The 20,374-nt window shown below is 54.1% G+C and overlaps 1 protein-coding gene across 1 annotated transcript; it reads right to left on the bottom strand.

The window, feature by feature from the left end:
• Positions 1 to 1,317: 1,317 nt before the first annotated feature.
• NANS (N-acetylneuraminate synthase) lies at positions 1,318 to 20,290 on the bottom strand. Its single transcript, XM_002707953.6, has 6 exons — positions 20,099 to 20,290; positions 14,943 to 15,158; positions 6,919 to 7,018; positions 5,834 to 5,988; positions 2,989 to 3,255; positions 1,318 to 1,550 (listed from the first exon to the last, which is right to left on the bottom strand). The coding sequence occupies exons 1-6, from the start codon at positions 20,228 to 20,230 to the stop codon at positions 1,341 to 1,343; spliced, it is 1,080 nt and encodes a 359-aa protein (XP_002707999.1). The 5' UTR covers positions 20,231 to 20,290; the 3' UTR covers positions 1,318 to 1,340.
• Positions 20,291 to 20,374: the final 84 nt, after the last annotated feature.

Raw genomic sequence — 20,374 nt, 5'->3', positions numbered from 1 at the left:
ATTGGAAATGGAGCAGCTGGGGCTTGAACTGGCACCCTCTTGGGATGCTGGCATGGCCGATGTTGTTTAACCTACTACTCCACAGTGCCAGCCTCTAATGTCACCTTCTCTGTGGTTGTAGAGGAAAAGGCATGGAATCGGAACCTGATTGCTGGCTGGGTCTGGCACAGCACGTAAGCTGTACATCTCATATCAAGGTGCTCCCTCCGCTTCCTGCAGATGCACACCCTGGGAGCCAGCAGGCTGATGGCTCAAGTACTTGGTCCCCTGTCACCCATGTGGAAGACCTGGATGGAGTTCCTGGCTCCTTGCTCAGCCTGGCCTAAGCCCAGCTGCTGCGGAGTGAACTAAAAGATGGAAGACTACTCAGTCTCTCTGCCTTTCAGAGCCGAGGGCGGGGAGGGGAGGAGGGAGGAGGAGAAACAGCTGGAGGTCTGGGAAGCAGTCACTGAGGTTTGCCTTTGCAGGGAGTGACCCCGCCGGTGTGCGCTCAGCCCTCTGCACAGCCACACAGAGACTGTGGGACGCAGAGTCACTTCTCTCTCTTAGTTTATAAGTTTAGTTATTTTAAAATCCATTTAAAAAGCAGACACACAGAGAAAGAGACAGAGGGGGGAGAGAGAGAGAGAGACAGAATTTCTCAGGGCAAGGAACTCGATCCAGATCTCCCAAGTAGGTAGCACAGACCCAAGTATTTGTTGTTGTTTTTCCCTCATTTTTAAAGATTTATTTATTCGAAAGGCAGAGCGACAGAGGGAGAGAGGAAGATGCTCCATCTGCTGATTTCACTCCGGGCTAAGCCAAGCTGAAAGCAGGACCCCAAAACTCCATCCTAGTCTCCGGCATGGGTGGCAGGGGCCCACATATTCGGGCCACCTTGCCCTGCCTTCCCAGGCACAGGAGCAGGCAGCTGGATTGGAAGCAGAGCTGCTGAGACTCAAAGCGGTGCTCTGACCCGGGATGCGGCTATCAGATGCGGCAGAGCTTACCCCGCTGTGCCACGACACCGGGCCTGGGGCCCAGGTATCTGAGCCATCACCAGCTGCCTCCCAGGGTGCACAAAAGCAGAGAGCTGGAACAGACACCGGGAACCCAGGGACTGTGCCAAACACCTGCCCGGCCTTGCTTTTGAGCCCATTCCTTCTCTGGGTCAGCGAACTGGCCGCAGTCACTGCCGTCTCTGGCTGTACTCTTTCCAGCGGGCCTGACCCAGCGCCTGGCCCAGGACTGTCTACAGTCTAAGGGGGTGGGATGAAAGCCAGGGCTCTGGAGACCACCACCCAGCACCACCTCACCCAGCACTGACCGGACCAGCAATCCGAAACGTGGCTCTTTATTTTTTAAGACTTGATTTTTTTGCCATGATTTTCTACCGCCTCCTCCAGGATGGTGTCGTCCTCCTCGATAGTGACCAGGACCTTCTTGCCCACGAGAGTGAAGATGTCTTCAGGGGCGCAGCCTTTGGGCTCCCCGACCTTCACGGTGAGCATGTCCAGCGTCAGGACGGTGCCTTCCGGGATCCTCACTTTGGCCACCACAGACTTGCCCAGCTGTGGACAGAATTCACACTCAGCGCCCGCAAGTGGCTTTCCGCCCCAGGTCTCTGATGGGTCCTCACAGGGCACCCTGAGAGCGGGACTCTGCTGCCCGCCCGCCCCCCCGCGCCCCCCCCCCCGCGCCGTGGTGGCGCCCAGTGCAGGGTGGGGCCCTTATAACAAAACACGAAGGAAGGCGCGCGGGCTGTGTGGGCTCAGTGCCTGGCAGCTGGGACGAGTGGGGTTTTGCCTTCTCTGTGAAGTGGGAGGAACCCGGGCCTGTGTGCTATTGGGTGAGTAAGGACTCATGATCACACACATCATGGACCTGGAACAGAGAATGCTCACCACGTGCAGTTACACCTGTCACCTGCCAGCTCGACATCCTGTAAACGTGGGGAAACTGAGGCCCCAGAGGGCAGCTGACTTGGCCCTGGTGGCCCATAGCCAGGAAGAGAACCTAGGGGATGAGGGTCCCGACCCCTGGCGCACCGTTCTCAGGGCACAGAAAACTTGAGAAGAACAGTGCTCTCCGTGAGTGTGGCTGCCACTGAGGTGACAGGGGCGGGCTCGAGGCAGGGACAGGTAGGACACACGGGGGCGGGGAGTGGAGGCTCCCGAAGGGTCTGTGTTCCACGTGAGTGCGTTTAAACAAACTACCTACTGCGTCACTCGGCAGCCTCCATGGAAGAGCCAGAGGGGACAGTTCTGCTTGGAATCCGACACCAGGAACAAATGTCCCCCAGCAGATGCTGGCCAAACCGTGCACCCCCACCTGTGTCGCTGTGTGCAGGCAGCCAGACTGCCACAGCCCTCACGCTGTGGCCCGGCACGGGCTGCGCCCCTTCCTCTGTGAGGCAGCCGTTTCTCTGTGCTTTCAACTTACTTCCTGGCTCCACAGGCATCGTTACGTTTAGAGATGCCAGCGCTCCCTGCACCTGCCTGGCGTCTGATCTTTGCCATGGAAAGCAGGGTCCGTGTGCCCGGCAGTCCAGGACGCCTGGCTCCGTGCCTCAGAAGGTCAGCGTGCCAAGCAACATTCCTTGGCCTGTCCGTCGGAAGGTCATTGCCACACGAGGCACATTTACATCATCACCCCAGGCCCCACCATGACCCGCCACCCACCCATCCAGTGCATCCCTGCTCCTGAGGCCTCATGGGCCCCCCACACCCTGTCAGACCATGTCTTGGGCTCTCCCGCTCCAGAAACCCCAGATATACCCAGACCTGGACCACACCCCCTTCCGTGAGCAATCTAGAAGCACCAGGACCAGAGGCTCTATCGTGATCCTAGGTGGCCAGAGAAAGTGCTAGAATGCCCCTTAAGTAGCACATTTCTCCCGTGGCGGCTGACACAAGCCTGAAGAAACTCAGAGGGGTTGCCTGGCACGCACAGGGGTCGGCACTGACTCCCCCTCTCAGGTGTGGGTAGGGCTGAGGCAGCAGGACCCACCTTCTCATTGCAGGCCATCTCACAGGGCAGCAGCTGCTTGGTTGGGGAGCCCAGGGCCCGCTCCACCAGGCGCACGGATCGCACCAGCTCGGCCAGCTCGCCAGGCTCCAGTGAGGCCGAGTGGTCACTCCCCTTCCAGGTCTTGTCCAAGGTGATGTGACGTTCCAACACCTTGGCGCCCAGGGCCACGGCAGCCACAGATATCGCTATGCCGGTTTCATGCCCGGAGTACCCTATGGGAATGTCAGGAAAGAGCTTCTGATACTCCTTTAAAACACGAAAAGGGGAAAGAGGTTAAAGTTAGTGAAGGGTTGATGCATGCCCTCCAGACTCAGCAAATCACTTTCAAGCTACTTTTATTTATTTGAAAGGCAGAGACAGAGAGGTCACCTACCCATTGGTTCACTCTCCAAACGCCTGCAACAGCCAGGACTGGGTCAGGCTGAACGTGGGAGCTGGGAAGTCAGTCTGGGTCTCCCATGTGGGTGGCAGGGACCCAGTGACTGGGGCCATCACCTGCTGCCTCCCAGAGTGCACATCAGCAGGAAGCTGGCATCAGAAGCGGAGCAGAAACCAGGCCCCCAGATATGGAACAAGCAGCGTCTTAACTGTTAAATCAAATGCCTGCCCCGAGCCCTGGGTGAGTTGTCCCTTAGCTATGCACTCCCAGGCAAGAACACCGGGGGCTCGGAGCTCCTTCCCAGGGATGACACCAGTACCTGTCAGGGACGCCGTGATCATATGAAAGGCGCTCAGCACACTGAGAAGGATCTAAACATAATGGCTGTTATCATCATTAAAAATGAATTTTGGAAAAAAAAAATGAATTTTGGGATCAGCACTGTGTAGCTGCCGCCTGCAGTGCCAGCATCCTCTATGGACACTGGTTCAAGTCCTGACTGCTCCACTTCCGACCCAGCTCCCTGCTAATGGCCTGGGAAGAGCGGCAGAGGACAGTCCAAATGCTTGGACCCATCGGAGACCCGGATGAAGCTCCTGGCTTCTGGCTTTGGCCTAACTCAACCCTGGCTGTTGCAGGCACTTAGGGAGTGAACCAGCGGGTGGAAGACCTCTCTCTGTCTCTCCTTCTCTAACTATTTCAAATAAAACAAATCTTTTAAAAAAATGAGTTTTAAGAAAGTTTCACCTGGCCGGCGCCGCAGCTCACTAGGCTAATCCTCCAACTAGCGGCGCCGGCACACCGGGTTCTAGTCCCGGTCGGGGTGCTGGATTCGGTCCCGGTTGCCCCCCTTCCAGGCCAGCTCTCTGCTGTGGCCAGGGAGTGCAATGGAAGATGGCCCAAGTGCTTGGGCCCTGCACACCATGGGAGGCCAGGAGAAGCACCTGGCTCCTGCCTTCGAATCGGCACAGTGCGCTGGCCGCAGCGCGCCAGCCGTGGCGGCCATTGGAGGGTGAACCAACGGCAAAGGAAGACCTTTCTCTCTATCTCTCTCTCTCACTGTCCACTCTGCCTGTCAAAAAAAAAAAAAAAAAAAAAAAAAAAAAAAAAAAGAAAAGAAAAAAAAGAAAGTTTCACCTTACACAAACCGCCAGAAATAACAGAACTATAACCAGATGCCTCAACTCCTTCAAAAAGCTCCTATCCCATTTAATTAGCCTGAGCTGCTAAAAGCAAGTGTGCAATATGCACAAATTCATCATCAATAATATATACAGCCTAATCTCAAAACAGTCCTTTGGTGGAGATGCTAAATAATTAACCGGTTATCTATAATTCACCAAACGTAGCAGAGGACATTCTGCGAGGGCGGGTCTTGTCAGTGAGGGTGACCAGAAAGCTTCAGTGCAGAAGGACCTGGGTGGGCTTTAAGGCAAGATGGAGGCGGGAAAGGCCTGGGGAATGAGGCTTGAGCACTGCGGGATGGAGTGCGGGGTGCCAGGGCAGGAAATTCACGCCGTGGTCATCACGTGTCTGGGCCGGCAGAACACCCTGGCCGCAGATGGAGCAGGTGTGACTGCGCCTCGGGCGGGGAGGAGGCAGGGGTGTCTGTGACAGAGAGAGAGGGAAAAGCAGGGGGCCAGCTGGAGCCGTGCACACTGAACTCTGAATTACCTCGGTCTCTGTGGGACGGGCACATGCTCGTCCTCCAAGCGATGTACTCGCAGAGCCGTTGGAAATCAGAAAAATACGTTTTAATTTTTAAAATAATATGATGTAGAGATGAGCCAGAAGTGGAGAAAAAAAAATGACCAGGATTAGGAGGGACAGAAAGTTTAGGTGAAAAGACAGCAGTATCAACTTTCAAAAAGGTTAATTTTTTTTCAGATAAATAGGAACACTGCGTAACAAGTCTTAAAAAATGGTTTATACTATCATAGAAAAAAGTCAAATACTATACTGAAAAGAAAATATAAAAGGAAAACTGAGCAATTCCGATACTGGGGTTATACGTGTGTGTGTGTGTGTGTGTGTGTGTGCATACTATATTGGAGTGCCTGGTTCAAAACCTGGCTCCTCAACTTCTGATCCAGCTTCTAGCTAAGGTGCATTCTGGGAGGCAGCAGATGATGGCCCAAGGACTTGGGCCCCTGCCTTCCACATGGAAAATCCATAGGGAGTTCTAGGCTCCCGGCTTCGGCCTGACCCAGCCCTGGCTGTTGCAGTCATCTGGGGAGTGAACCGATGGATGGAAAATGTCTCTTTAGCCTTCCAAGTGGATAAATAAAAATAAAAGTAGAGAATTTGGGTTGTAAACAGGCAATGCCTTCCCCACAGTAAATGGCCCAAGGAAGGCCAGTGCGCTCTGGCGTAGCCGGGTGATGTGCACACATATATACACGCGTGCGCACACATGCACACACACACACACACGCACACACACACCGAGATGACACGCAGGTTGGCGTCCTCGGGCTGCAGTGGGTACGCGCTGGTGCACTGCAGGAAGCAGAAGTTGGGGTTGAGGGGCTTCACGATCTGATAGACTTGCTTCATGGTGTCCATCGACTGCATCCCGCTGGAGATCACCATCGGACGACCTGCGGGAGCCACACCAACAGCGTTTTAGGGGTTCACACTCTCTCCCAACCACGTTCCAATGGCTGGCTCATCATTCAACTGAACAAAAAGTTCCTAAAACAGTATGCCCAGAGGCCAACGCTGATGCACAGCGGGTTAAGCTGCCACTTCTGAAACCGGCATCCCATATAAGCACCAATTTGAGCCCCAGCCGCTCCACTTCTGATCCAGCTCCCTGCTAATGCACCTGGGAAAGCAGCAGAAGATGGCCCAAATGGTTGGGCCCCGGCACCCATGTGGGAGACCTGGATGGAGTTCTTGGCTCCTGGCTTCAGTCTGGCCCAGCCCTGGCCAATGTGACCATTTCAGGAGTGAACCAGCAGATGGAAGATCTCTCTGTCACTCTGCCATTCAAATAAATAAATAAATCTTTAAAAATTTCTTAATTTCTTACATAAACTATCATAACCTAATGTCTTTAAAGTAGGCCCATTAAAAGGGAAGTATAGTGGGGCTGGCGCTGTGGCACAGTAGGTTAATTCTCTGCCTGCAGTGCCGGCATACCATATGGGCATTGGTTCAAGTCCCAGCTGCTCCTTTTCCGATCCAGCTCTCTGCTGTGGCCTGGGAAAGCAGTGGAAGATGGCCCAAGTGCTTCGGCTCCTGCACCCACATGGAAGACCCAGAAGAAGCTCCTGGCTTTGGATCAGCACAGTTCTTGCTGTTGCAATCATTTGGGGAGTGAACCAATGGAATGGAAGACCTCTCTCTCTGGCTCTACCTCTCTCTGTAACTCTGTCTTTCAAATGAATCAAATAAATCTTTAAAAAGAAGAAGAAGACGTTCCCAAGGTTTGTCTTCACGAGAGCTACCTCGAGTGGCTGCCGGCAGGGAGCACACACGGGAGCGTCTGGATGCCCTCGGGTCTTGTGACATGACTGGGCACTCACCTTTTCTAGCTGTCTTTTCCAGATAAGGAAAATTGTTAGTGTCTCCAGATCCGACTTTGAAAAACGGGACATTCAGTTCATGCAGAAACTCAACTGCCATCTACGAAAAACCAAAGAGGGGCTCCTTGCAGCACTGGCCAAAAGCACCATCCTTGTCCAGGCGCAGAGTGGCACACGCGTGGACACTCCCTCCTCTGCCGGGGGCACGGATCCCCAGCGACCTGAGAGCAGGCACAGGCGTGTTCTCAGTCCAAGCACTCACTCCACTCCTGCCCACCCATCCATCTGTTCCAAAACACTCAGTGCTGGGCTGCACCTGCTGCCAACACCTGCAAAAGATCACAGCCCCGACCAGACCCTTCCAGCCTCAGGGACCCAGGGTCCAGGGAAGAAACCAGACCTGGTCATGACCTAATCTTGACCCAGAAAAATCGAGGGTGAGGAAGTAAACAGCCCTCAAGGGCTTAACCTTTATCCAGGGCCAGGCAAGCAGGAAACAAAACAGAAAACGAAACGGGGCATTCTGTGGTACAGCCTGAGCCAGTGGCCCGCGGCTGGTGTGGCCACGGAGCAGCAGCCGTTTCAGACTTCTAACCACGCTGCCACACAGCAGCGAACCCCAGTCCCCTTCTGTTGGCACAGCCTTGCTGCTTGAGATGCCCCACGCGGAGCCCTTCACCTCCCCACTGCCATTCTCCAACGCGACCAGGAAACGTGAAAGTCAGCAGACACACTGATTGCAGGGGCAATCAGCCGATCACAGCTCTAAGAGGCAAATCCCTGGGGCCGCTGTTGCGGCGCGGCAGGCTCAGCCGCCACTCGCACCACCAGCATCCCGGCACAGGGCACCAGTTCAAGTCCCGGCTGCCCTGCTCCTGACCCAGCTCCCTGCTAACGCGTCTGGGAAAGCAGCGGAGGATGGCCTGAGTGCTTGGGCCCCCGCACCCACGTGGGAGACCCAGATGGAGCTCCTGGCTCCTGGCTTTGGCCTGGCCCAGCCCTGGCCATTGTAGCCATTTGGGGAGTGAACCAGTGGACGGAAGACCTCTTTCTCTCTCTGTCTCTCCCTCTCTGTCATTCTGCCTTTTGTTTATTTTAAATACTTTCTTAAGGTAAAAAGCCAAGTTATAAGAAATCAAAAGACTATTTTTAACAGCGCCCCCACAATTTGGTAACTATGGATATACATACACACTTGTGTTACCATCACCACAATCAATATAAGACACATACCATTACCTCTGAGAGTTTCCTCGTGTCCTTTTTTACAATTGAAGCTGAACTTAGGAGTGGGGAGATCAGTTTTCAGGATGGGCCCCAAAATGTCAGTTGTGCCCTCGAAGGTTGCCGGAGACTCAGAGGGAGGTCAGGGTGGCTGAGTCGGGCCAGTGCCCTCTCACGAACCTCCCAGGGTCCCTGTAGCACCAGAATGAAATGCAGGACGAGGCCTGAGAGCCTGCCCTTCCATTAAGTCCTAATAAGAAGTTTCTAGAGGCTGGTGTTGTAGTGTAGCAGATAAAGCCACCAGCTGCGATGCCGGCATTCCATATGGGCACCAGTTCCAGTTCCTACTTCTGACCCAGCTCTCTGCTAATGCTCCTGGGAAAGCAGCAGAGGGTGGCCCAAGTGCTCGGGTCCCTGCACCCACATGGGAGACCCCAGTGAAGCTCCTGGCTCCTGGCTTCGATCTGGCCCGGCTCTAACCATTGCAGCCATTTGGAGAGTAAACCAGTGGATGGAAGACTTTTGTCTCTCTCTGCCTCTCCCTCTCTCTCTCTTTCTGTAACTGTGCCTTTCAAATAAATAAATATTAAAAAAAAAAGTTTCTAATAGTTCTCGTAAATTCTAACAAGGAATGTTGCTGCTGCCGCTGGCCTGGGGATCGTGGCACGGGGACACCAAGCGTGAAAACCCAGACAGCGCAGGGCAGGGGAGGCCCGGTGTGAGGTCATTCTGCAGGAGCCTCTGTAAGCCAGCCCAATGCAGCCTCAGCTGCACCCACCTCCCAGGCAGCTGGTGAGCAAAGCCAAACCCTGCGGCTGCACCCGGAGAGTAGCCGTGCCCCTCCATCCGCCCTCTAACCACAGACGGGTGGGAGTGGCTCGAGAGGGAACAGTCAAAGGCACTGGGCAGTGCTGTCCGCAGCCACGCACCTCCAAACGTCTACACCACTTTGATGCAGATCTGGCCACTCCCCCTCTGGCCCAGTTTCGTCTTCTCTCTTTTCCCTTCTGCTATGATTTAACTATGATGGTTCATCCAACATTAATGCCTGTAAGAGGATGGACTCTCTCTGGCACTTAGAGTGAGCTCCCACATGGATTCCTGGTGCTTTATAAGGAGAGGGAGAGTCGGAGGCACAGACGGACAGGTGCACGCCCCGCCATCACCTGGCGAGGCCCGAGACCTTGGGCCTCCAGAACTGGGGGCTAAAACAAGCCTCTACTTCCTCAGAGGTCTGCCTCAGGCACTCTGCTACAGAAACAGACGACTCACATACCTTCCATAAGTGGCTCTCCCTGTGTTTAGTCACTTCACCCTTTTGAACCAGCCCAGGACTGAAAACCTCCATTTCTAATTTTGTTGAACAAAGCATGATTTCCCCTTTCCATTCCCTCTATCTGGCCAATGAAGAAAGTGTTTTCCATGTAAAGACAGGCATTCCCATGCTGCTTCCCTCTCTAAAATTTCAGCTTGTGGGAGAGGAACCCTTCAGGGTACAAAAAGATGATGGGGGTACTCAGGAAAAGGCGGAGGAGGGGCATGGCAAATGTAGAAAAAAAAACTTTTTTTTTTTTTTTGACAGGCAGAGTGGACAGTGAGAGAGAGAGACAGAGAAAAAGGTCTTCCTTTGCCATTGGTTCACCCTCCAATGGCCACCGCGGCCGGCACGCTGCGGCCGGCGCACCGCGCTGATCCGATGGCAGGAGCCAGGTACTTATCCTGGTCTCCCATGGGGTGCAGGGCCCAAGGACTTGGGCCATCCTCCACTGCACTCCCTGGCCACAGCAGAGAGCTGGCCTGGAAGAGGGGCAACCGGGACAGAATCCGGCACCCTGACCGGGACTAGAACCCGGTGTGCTGGCACCGCAAGGCGGAGGCGGAGCCGGCCGAAAAAACACATTTTAACAACATCTGGGCACAGGTTGTAGAACCTGCATGGAATCCTCCTGGGGAACCACCGCCACCTTGTGGCCACTTAGACAACTGCCACTTTGGACTTGAAGGGTGCCAACTTCAGGAAGCCTCCAGCCTCCAGCCTTCTGTCCTGAGAAGGCCTGGCTGCGCCCCCACCCCTCCCAGGCCGGGTCAGCACCCATGACCCTTCACAAGGACTCCTTGGCTTCCCCAGCCTCTACATCCAGGGTCCAACGCAGCAGGGCAGGCTCGTGACTTCGCCCTCCCTCCCGCCCCATAGCACAGAGCCTTCCCCAGACTGCCAGAGAAGGACACAGCCACACACAACTCCGTGGGCTTAGTGCACAGAAGGTGCACCTAGCAGGGTGGTCTTGGGAGAGCCAGAGTGTCCCAGGAGGTCACCTGTCTGACCTTCAACCCAGGGTTTGCCAAACATATTCGACTCCCAGCTTCCAGGCGTCTAGATAATTGGTTAATGCAGACAGACAAGGCGTGCCCACAGAACCCCTGTCGTCAGTGTGTCCTGCGAGAAATTCTGGGGACTGCTGTCTAAGGAGGGAGTCACGGACAAGAGAAGGGTGCAGCTTCCAGAACCCCTTCCAGTCCCAGAGTTTGGATCCTGATGGGGAGAATCAAGTCCATCCCTGGGGAGAGGCCGGCCCTCTACGTGGTGACTGGGCGGGGGTGGGGGACCTGCAGGGCAGGTGCTGGGTGGTGAAAGGGTCACTGCTGGGGGTGGGAAACGTGTCCCTCAGGGCCACCACCATGGTCACGGCTTCCAACTGCTCCCTTGACAGACTTCCTTTAGGACAGAAAAAGCCCTTGCTCGTTACAGCTGAGCCCCCCAGGCCTCTGTGCAGCTGTCGGCCAGGTGCCCTGGCAGTTTCCTGGGCCCTTGTAAATGCTGCCACACCTTAACCCTCCCTTGGCACACAGAGAACGCCCCAGAAGAGCCCACGGAGCGGAGAAGAGAGGCACTCGGTACACGCCCACTGCCCTTATGGGGAGTCAACAGTGGGAGCACGGCTTAAGTGAACCCGGAGCCAGGGAGCAGCCTGGGGCCAAGTCGGTGAGCTCCGGGAAGGCCTCCTGCGGGGTCCCAGCTCAGCCAGGCAACCAGCAGGCACAGGCATGCCCAGGACACAGGAGCCTCCTGCCCGCACAGGCGGAAGCTGGCAAACTCCAGAGGCTAAGGACCAGGCCAGAAGTCATCGGGGCGACACAGAGCCACCTCACCCTCCTCTGGAGCAGACGGGGCCACTGCGACTCCAAGAGCTTACGAGAGGAGCCCAGGCCACACAGAAAATAGCAGCACCAGGACTTGGGCTCAGATCACACGTCCCAGACACCACACAGGGAATGGACAGAAAGACGCAGCAGGAGGCGCCCTGGGACAGGGCAGGGAAGGGCCGAGGTCACACAGGCAGCAGAGGGTAGAGTCGGGGCCGGCGACAGATGCCTGGGCCACTTCCCTCACCTGTACCCAACGCGTGCTGAGCACTGCTGCGTGCACCCCTACAGAGCAGTGGCCACCAGGTGGGCTCCGCTCCTAACCCCACCTTACAAGTGAAGAGACACGGCGGGAGGAGGTCAAGAAACCCTCCACGTGGACGCAGCAGGAATGGCAGGCAGAGCCCCATTCAAACTCAAGGGACAGGCCACACAGCCAGGGCAGGCGTGGAGCAGGCAGGCGACAGGTGGGCATCATGAAGAAAACAGCCTGGAGCTGGCGGCGTCCTGGGCCGCACCCGCAGCACGCCAGTACACATCTCACTACCAGCGACGTGGAACTCCAGAATCACGCCGCTTCTTACCTTCTTCGGGCCTAACACTGGGTGCGGTCAGGGATCAGGAAAGCCGTGCTCTGGGGAAGCAGCAGTGTGGTGGGAAAGAGAAATAGCTGCACTATAAAGACGCATTATTTTTCAGTTTCTAAAAACTCATTTGAAAGGCAGAGAGACAGAGATCATCCCGGGCCACACACCTGGGCCAGGGCGGAGCCAGGAGCTGGGGACTCAGTCAGTGTCCCCCACAATGGGCGGCAGGGCCCCTACTGCGAGAGGCCCCCTGCTGCCTCCAGGGTCCATAGGAAGCTGCAGAGAAAGCAGAGGAGCTGGGGCTCCAACCCAGGGCCCCAGTGCAGGATTGCGTCCCCCAAGCAACATCTTAACCACTGCACCAAACACCCCCCCCCACTGAGCATTGTTAACACACACTTTAGGATTTAGTGTTCCAAATGGAAGTACTTCTTAAAGGAATCACTCTGGGAAAGGCTGTGGGCTTATTCCAAAGATAATACTAGGAACAAAATATAAGCCTGTTCAAGGGCCCTGGCTGGAGAGGATCTTTTTCATCACTTACTTTTTTTTTTTTAAGTTTTTTATTTATTTGAGAGGTAGAGTTACAGACAGAGAGAGGGAGAGAAAGAGAGAAAGGTCTTCCTTCCGCTGGTTCATTCCCCAAATGGCCGCAACGGCTGGAGCTGTGCGGATCTGAAGCCAGGAGCTTCTTCTAGGTCTGCCCCATGGGTAGGAACACTTCAGCCACCTTCTACTGCTTTCCCAGGCCATAGCAGAGAGCTGGATTGGAAGAGGAGCAGCCATGACTAGAACCGGCACCCATATGGGACGCTGGCGCCGCTGGCACCACAGGCAGAAAATTAACCTACTGCACCTGGCACCGGCCCCGTAACTTACTTCTTACTAAGTCAGTTCAGATCATTTTGACCAGGGGCCAGCGTTATGGCACAGCAGGTTAAGGCACCACTTGTGACGACGGCATCCCATACTAGTGCACTGGTTTGGTTCCAGGCTGCTCTATTTCCAATCCAGCTCCCTGCTAATGCACCTGGGAGGCAGTGGACAATGGTCCTAGTATTCGGGCTCCTGCCACCCATGTAGGAAACTAGGATGGAGATCCTGACTCTTGGTCTCAGCCCGGCCCAGACCTGGCTGTTGTGGCCATTTGAAGAGTGGCCATTTGAACAAGTAGATGGAAGATCTCTCTCTCTGTTGTTCTGTATTGCAAATAAATAAATAAACCTTTTTTGAACAGGACTCTTAGGCCTATTCACATTTGGCACCACAATAATTGTATATTTCCTGAACCCAAACTTGCAGTTCAAGGGCAAGGGCTTGGCTACCCCAGTGACTGACTTCTACCGCAGTACCTAAGGAGCGATTCCAAACTCTTCTGCACCAACAGCACGCAAAACAGCCCAGGGTCCCAGCTTCAGCCCCAGCCCAGCCCTGATGCTTGCGAGCATCTGGGGAGTGAACAAGCAGACGTGGGTGCTCTCTCTCTCTCTGCCTGTCAGATGAATAAACATACAAACTTTTAACAAGTGCTTCGCGAGTCATAAAAGTATGCTTGGGGGTGAGCACTGTGGTGGAGTGGGTAAAGGCGCCACCTTCTGTGCTGGCATCCTATATGGGCACTGGTTCATGTCCCAGCTGCTCCATTTCTAATCCAGCTTGCTGTCAACCCACCTGGAAAAGCAGGAAAATATAGCGCAAGGGTGTGGGACCCTGTACTCTGTGGGAGACCCAGATGAAGCTCCAGGCTCCTGGCTTCAGCCTGGCCCAGCCCTGGCTGTTGTGGCCATTTGAAGTGTGAATCAGCAAATGGAAGAGCTTTCCCTGTCTCTCTGTCTCTGTCACTCTTTGTAACTGCCTTTCAAATAAATAAATTAATTTTAAAAAAAAATTCTCAGCTCTCATCCAATATCCACTTCTGGGAAGTTACCCCAGGGAAACAAATCAAAACACAGGAAAAAGTGTTCGTCTCTCGGAGCTGGTGCTGTGACGTAGTGGGTAAAGCTGCCACCTGCCGTGCCAGCATCCCATATGGGCACAGGTTCAAGTCCCGGCTGCTCCACTTTCAAGCCAGCTCTCTGCTATGGCCTGGGAAAGCAGTAGAAGATGGCCCCCCATGGGAGACTCAGAGGAGGCTCCTGGCTCCTGGCTTCAGATTGGCACAGCTGCGGCCATTGTGGCCATCTGGAGAGTGAACCAGCGGATGGAAGACTGAATCTCTCTCTCTCTGTCTCTCTCTCTCTCTGCCTCTGTAACTCTGCCTTTCAAATAAATAAATAAACAACTCTTTTTAAAAATGTTCACCTCAGCATTACTTACTAGTACAAAAAACTGAAAGTAACTTAAGTCCAGAAGCAGAGGAATGGTTAGGTAAGTCATAGTACAGCCCCCCAAAAAATCCTTCCTGCTGTCAGAACCTTCACCCTATGTTAGCTTGAGAAGCACACACAGAAGGAAGTGTCATAAACCACGCAAACAACACAGCCAGGCAATGACACGCCTGTGTGAGGAGCCCCCGGGGGGACACATCAAAAGAGCCGCTGTACTGTGCTCACAGGTCAGCCCCCACCCCCACCCCCCGGCCCAGCATATTTTCTCCTGTTCTCTAAACTTTCCATCACGCTCCATTATTTTTACAACTAATTATTTAAAAAAAAAAAAAAAAAACAAAAAACACACATGAAGGAATTGTGAGGCCGTTTGTAGAGCAAACAAGTCCAAGACCTGGCACAGCTCGGCTCTTCCAGGACGCTGGCATGGCCATGCTGAAGCCACTCCCTTCTGGAGGATGCCACGTCACCCCACCCAGGCCAGTCAGCGCTGGGTGTCCCGGCTCCTACCGCAGCCCACTTTCCCCAGGCGGACCCAGGCTTGACTCAGGACCCTGGGAGGGGCCGGCATGGCTGCCCTCTCTCCCAGAGACAGCCTGTTTTAAAGCTCACAACTCTCGCTCGGCCTTGGCACCTGTTGCTTCCCACTTGGATGGACACAGAAGTGCCAGCAAGGGCAGCAGCTGGTTCTAGGCCGAAAGCCGCCAGGCCGGCTCTGTCCCCTGGGGGTGCGGAGGCTCACCTCGTCCATGCCGGAGGCGGTGAAGAAGATGCCCACCTCCTGGGCAAACCTCTGCAGCTCGCGGTACTGCGCGTGGCTGAACTCCAGGTGCCGCTTGTGCTCCCCGTACGTCTTCCCCCAGGAGTGCTTCGAAGTGTACGGCCTCTCCAAGGCTTTCCGATTGAACTTGAATTCCAGCTCGCTCTTCTGGAACTTGGCACAGTCAGCTCCACACTCCTGCAACACACAGTGGGCGCCGTGCAGAAATGCTGGGGCCACTGCTTTTGAAAGAGATGTTAAGAACCCCCAAAGAGGAGGAACAGGAAAAACAAGAAAGGCCAGAAGGAAGAAAAAGTTGTTTTGGAACAGGAGACACCCTCCCGGACCCTCATTTCCCCCTCTTACACTAGGCGCGGGGTGGGGTGTGTGTGGCTTTTTGCTCTATTTCGCGTTGCGATATTCACAATAATGAATCAAAGGCTGAAGGAAGACGTTCAGTTACGACACTCTGCAGAGGACAGCATGACGAGCACTGGGTCAGGATTTAGGAAAGGAAGATCCTCTTAATGCTGCCCTAACTCATCGAGCATTTCCGGTCTCTGGACTCAGTTTCTCCGTCTATGCAAAGAGCAATGTAGCAGGACTTGAAAGCTGTTCTAAGGAGTCCCTGGGCCCTGACTTCAACCACAGCAGCTCTGCTTTCAGCTACGTGTGCTTTTCTGCAGGACATTTTGTTTGAGCAACAGGTTCTGCAGCAAAAAGCAAACAGGCAAACGTGAGAAGCAGCCACCCTAGGTGATCTCAACTGAGCAGAAGCAATAATACAGAAGCTGGCTGGCGCCACGGCTCAATAGACTAATCCTCTGCCTGCGGCACCAGCACACCGGGTTCTAGTCCCAGTCGGGGCGCCGGATTCTGTCCCGGTTGCTCCTCTTCCTGTCCAGCTCTCTGCTGTGGCCCGGGAGTGCAGTGGAGGATGGCCCAGGTCCCTGGGCCCTGCACCCCATGGGAGACCAGGAGAAGCACCTGGCTCCTGCCTTCGGATTAGCACAGTGCGCCGGCTGCAGCAGCCATTGGAGGGTGAACCAACAGAAAAGGAAGACCTTTCTCTCTCTCTCTCTCTCTCACTGTCCACTCTGCCTGTCAAAAAAAAAAAAAAAGAAGAAGCTACAATTTTGTTGCCAATCTCCCTCCAAAATCCTAGGATGGCTTCCAAAAAACTACTCAACAGGAAGATTAAGTAAAAGCTTTTAAAGCCGCACCTTACTGCCATTCCTGTAGATGCTGAGGTTTTCCTGCTGTTGAAAACTTCTTGGGGGCTGGTGCTGTGGCATAGTGAGTTAAGCCGCTACCTACAGCGCTGGCATCCTATATGGGCCCCGGTTTGAGTCCCAGCTGCTCCAGAACCAATCCAGCTCCTTGCTAATGCACCTGGGAAGTAGGGGAGGATGGCCCAAGTGCTTGTGTCTGAGGCCACATGGGAGCCTGGAACGAAGCTCCTGGCTCCTGACTTCGGCCTGGCCCAGCCACTGGCTGTTGCAGCCATTTGGGGAGTAAACTAGCGGATGGAAGACTTCTCTCTCTCTCTACCTCTGCTTCTCCCTCTCTGTAACTCCACCTTTGAAATAAACAAATAAATCTTTTTTTTTTTTTTTTTTTTTTTTTTGGACAGGCAGAGTGGACAGTGAGAGAAACAGAGAGAAAGGTCTTCCTTTACCGTTGGTTCACCCTCCAATAAATAAATCTTAAAAAAAAAAAATTTTAAATAAAACCTCTTGGGTTCAGACAGTGCCACTCCTAGAAAAATACCAAGATGGCACAGTCAGGACCTGATGCTGGAAAGAAGTTCAAAGACCCTTAGAATGGAGAGTGACCCTGGGCAACAGTTTCATCACCTAGATGAAGATCCCAGGGCCCACAGTGAGCTGCCCAGCACTGCCCAGATCCCCTTCCTAAGGCTGCAGAACATGTGTGCCCTGGCCCGTTCCTGCGGCCTGGACTCACTGCCAACCGGGCCTCCAGCGAGCTGCCAAGGAGACTTTCGAAGATTGCAGCTTCTGGGTCTCTTTGCCTCTCACCTCCACTTAAGGAGTAGACTGGTCCTGATGAAGTTAAAGAACTTTATGCCAAGGAACTGGCGTAGAGGATAAAGCCTGCAAGGTTAGTATCCCATAGTGGCTCTGGTTTGAGACCCTACTGCTCCACTTCTAGTCCAGCTTCCTGTTAATGCGCCTGGGAAAGCAGCCAAAGTTGGCCCAAGTGCTTGGGCCTCTGCACCCATGTGGGAGACCTGGATAAAGCTCCTGGCTCCTTGCTTCAGCCTGGCTCAGCTCTGGCTGTTGGAGACATTTGGGGAGTGAACCAGCAGATGGAAGATTTCTCTCTCTTTCTCTCTCTCTCTCTCTCTGTAACTCTGCCTTTCAAATACATACATACATACATACATGAACTTGTTTCCATCAGGGCAAATCTGCCCTTTACAGGAAATGTTTCAAAAATGAAACTGTTAATTACCAGAACTTGGATCAAGTTCCACTACATTCCTCGTTGACACCAGTTAGATGTGGAGAAAGCGGGTTCCTCCTCTTCTAAGCCTCTTTTCTAAAAATGAGTGACTTCTTTCTCTGTTGAAAGCTGCAGTGAACTCTAGGTCCAGAAAATGCAAGCACTGGGGTGGCATTACGGTGCAGCCGTTAAACCACCGCTCGGGATGCCTGCCTCCCATATCTGAGTACCTGGGTTCAAGTCCTGTCTCCACTTTCTGTCCAGCTTCCTGGTAATACACACCCTGGGAGGCAGCAGGTAAGGGCTCAATTACTTGGGTCCCTGGTACCCACATGGAGTTCCTAGCTCCTAGCTTTAGCCTGGCCCAGCCCTGGCTATGGTGGGCATTTGGGGAGCGAACCAGCAGATGGAAGAGCTCTCTCTCTCTCTCTCTCTCTCTCTTTCTCTGTTGCTCTGCCCTACAAATAAATAAAAGTAATAGAAAGAAGGCTCACATTCATTTAAATGAAAAAAGAAAAAAATCACTGTCACTGTTTTACTATAATGTTGGTTTCTTTGTTCAAAGGCTCATTGCTGCTCCACTGGCAACAGCAAGCAACAAAACTCTAGGGTGAGCAAAGATGTGGTGCTCCTTTGCATCAAAATTCCGAAGTTAAAAGTTGAAAGAATGTTCAGGGGCAGTATTTAGCCTACGGGTTCAGATGCCCACATCCCTCGCCGGAGGGCCTGGGTTTGAGCCCCAGCTCCAGCCCCTGACTCCAGCTTCCTGCTAATGCAGACCCAGGAGGCAGTGGTGATGGCTGAAGGAATTGGGTCCCTGCCACCCACGTGGAAGACTGAGTTCTCGGTCTCCGTCTTCACCTCTGGCTTATCCCAGGCTGCTGTGGACATCTGAGGAGTGAATCAGAAAACAGGAGCTCTCTATCTCTCTGCTGCTGCTTCTTCTTTTTGCCTTTTTTTTTTTCTTTTAGATATATTTATTTATTTGAAAGAGAGACAAGGAGATACAAAAAGAGAGATTTTCCATCCACTAGTTCACTCCCCAAATGGCTGCATCCGCCAGGCCTAGGCCAGGCTGAAGCCAGGAGCTTCATCCGGGTCTCCCCTGTGGGTACAGGGGCCCAAGGATTTGGGCCATCTTCTGATGCTTTCCCAGGCATATCAGCAGGGATCTGGCTCAGAAGTGGAGCAGCTAGAACTTGAACCTGCACCCACATGGGATGCCAGCGCTGCAGGCAATGGTTTAACCCACTGTGCCACAGCTTCTTAAATAAATAAATAATTTCTTTAAAGTATGTTCAATAAATGAATTTCTAATTATGATATCTATTATACAAAAATACTTCAAAAAGTTCATGGAAAATGCATATTATGAAAAAACTATGTGTGGTTTTCAATGTTTTAGCACCAACTCAGCATAATCTTTTAGTTCCATTTTTCATGCTATTGCAGGCATCTGGGGGAATGAATTAGCAGATGAAAGATACCTCCCTGTCTCTCTCTCCCCTTTCCTCCCTCCCTGGCTGCCTTTCAAATATGTAAATCCATTTTTAAAAAAAAATAAGAAGAAAAAAGTGAGAGATAGAACCTATAACTTTGTTTCTCTGGCTTTAAAAATCACTAGGCATTTTTACAACCTCAGGATTCTAAGAAGTCACACCTTAGAAAAACAGGCTACTCCCCCAAATTAAAGGCAGGAACTTCCCCCTGGAAAACCATGTTCCAGTGAAAGGCTGGAGGGTTCTTTCTTTACTGGCTGTGTGCCCTTGAGCAAGTCAACTCATCTTCTAAGCCCTGGAGGCAAAGCCAGCTGCCTCTCCTGCTGCACCGATGGCTGTGAGCGAGCGTTAAGCGAGATGGTGCATCTGAAGCCTTTAATTCGGGATCTGAAAGAGCAGGCACTCACTATGTTAGCAGTGGTGACTGCTGAAGTCTTCTCAGGATTGCTAGACTTCCCTAACAGCAGTCGGTCCTGGAAGAGTACGACAAAACCCAATCGCCAACAGTATGAACAGCGGTGACCAAGGCGAAAGAAAGACAAGACGGCCCGAGCCACGGCCGGCCGAGGCAGGACTCGCAGTGCAGACCCGATGCCGGCCATGGAGGAACTCTGTCTGTCTTCAAGGGCGGGTGAGGGAGAGCAGACAACGCAGTGTGCCAGCCAGCGTTAGCGGGTGGGAGGTGCGCGGGGGGGGGGGGGGGGGTTGGGGGTTGGAGAAGGCATCCACGCAGACCTGAACCTGAATGGAAACCCACAGAGCAGGAGCCCTGCACTAAAACAGTCATCCTACCAGGAAGGCGTGGCATTTACCGAGCCCCAGCACGGCGCTCAGAGTTACCGCACGGGATCCCAACAACCCTGGGACGGAAGCACCATTCCTTATCAAGTGGCATTCCACAGGAGGAAAACTGCGGCTTACGCGGGCTACTGCTAGCCGGATTTGAACCCGGAACCCGGGCTTTTAACCAAGCACAGAAACGCCAGACGGGAGAGACCACGGCCACCGCCTTGCCTGGAAGTCGTTCAAAGGCGCTGCAGGATGCGGGACGTGGAGCCACGAGGGGCAGGAAGGGGCCGGGTCTCTGAGATCGCCTCTGCCCGCGGCGGACGCAGAGGCGAGCACGGGGTCCCGGCTCCCGCGTCCGCGCCCCGCCCCGAGCTCCCCGCTCACCTTGGCCGTGCGGATCATGCGCTTGGCCACCTCCAGGTCGCCCTGGTGGTTCTGGCCGATCTCGGCAATGATGAAGCATGGGTGCTGCCCGCCCACCCAGCGCCCGGGACACAGCTCCAGCTCCAGCGGCATCGCGCCGACTCGCGCTCCCAGCGCCTCCCCGCCTGCCTGGGCCCGGCCGCCCGCTCGGTCACTCCCGGGGGACAGCCCCGCGGGGTCCGCACGCCGGCCCCGCCACGTCAGCCCGCGGCCGCCACGCAGCCAATCCCCGGGCCC

The sequence above is a fragment of the Oryctolagus cuniculus genome, chromosome 1, assembly GCF_051225735.1.
Source record: "Oryctolagus cuniculus isolate XC-2025 breed Fujian yellow rabbit chromosome 1, ASM5122573v1, whole genome shotgun sequence".
Classification (NCBI taxonomy): domain Eukaryota; kingdom Metazoa; phylum Chordata; class Mammalia; order Lagomorpha; family Leporidae; genus Oryctolagus; species Oryctolagus cuniculus.
The sequence above is the reverse complement of the archived record's forward strand: the minus strand, read 5'-3'. Positions and strand labels throughout refer to the sequence as shown.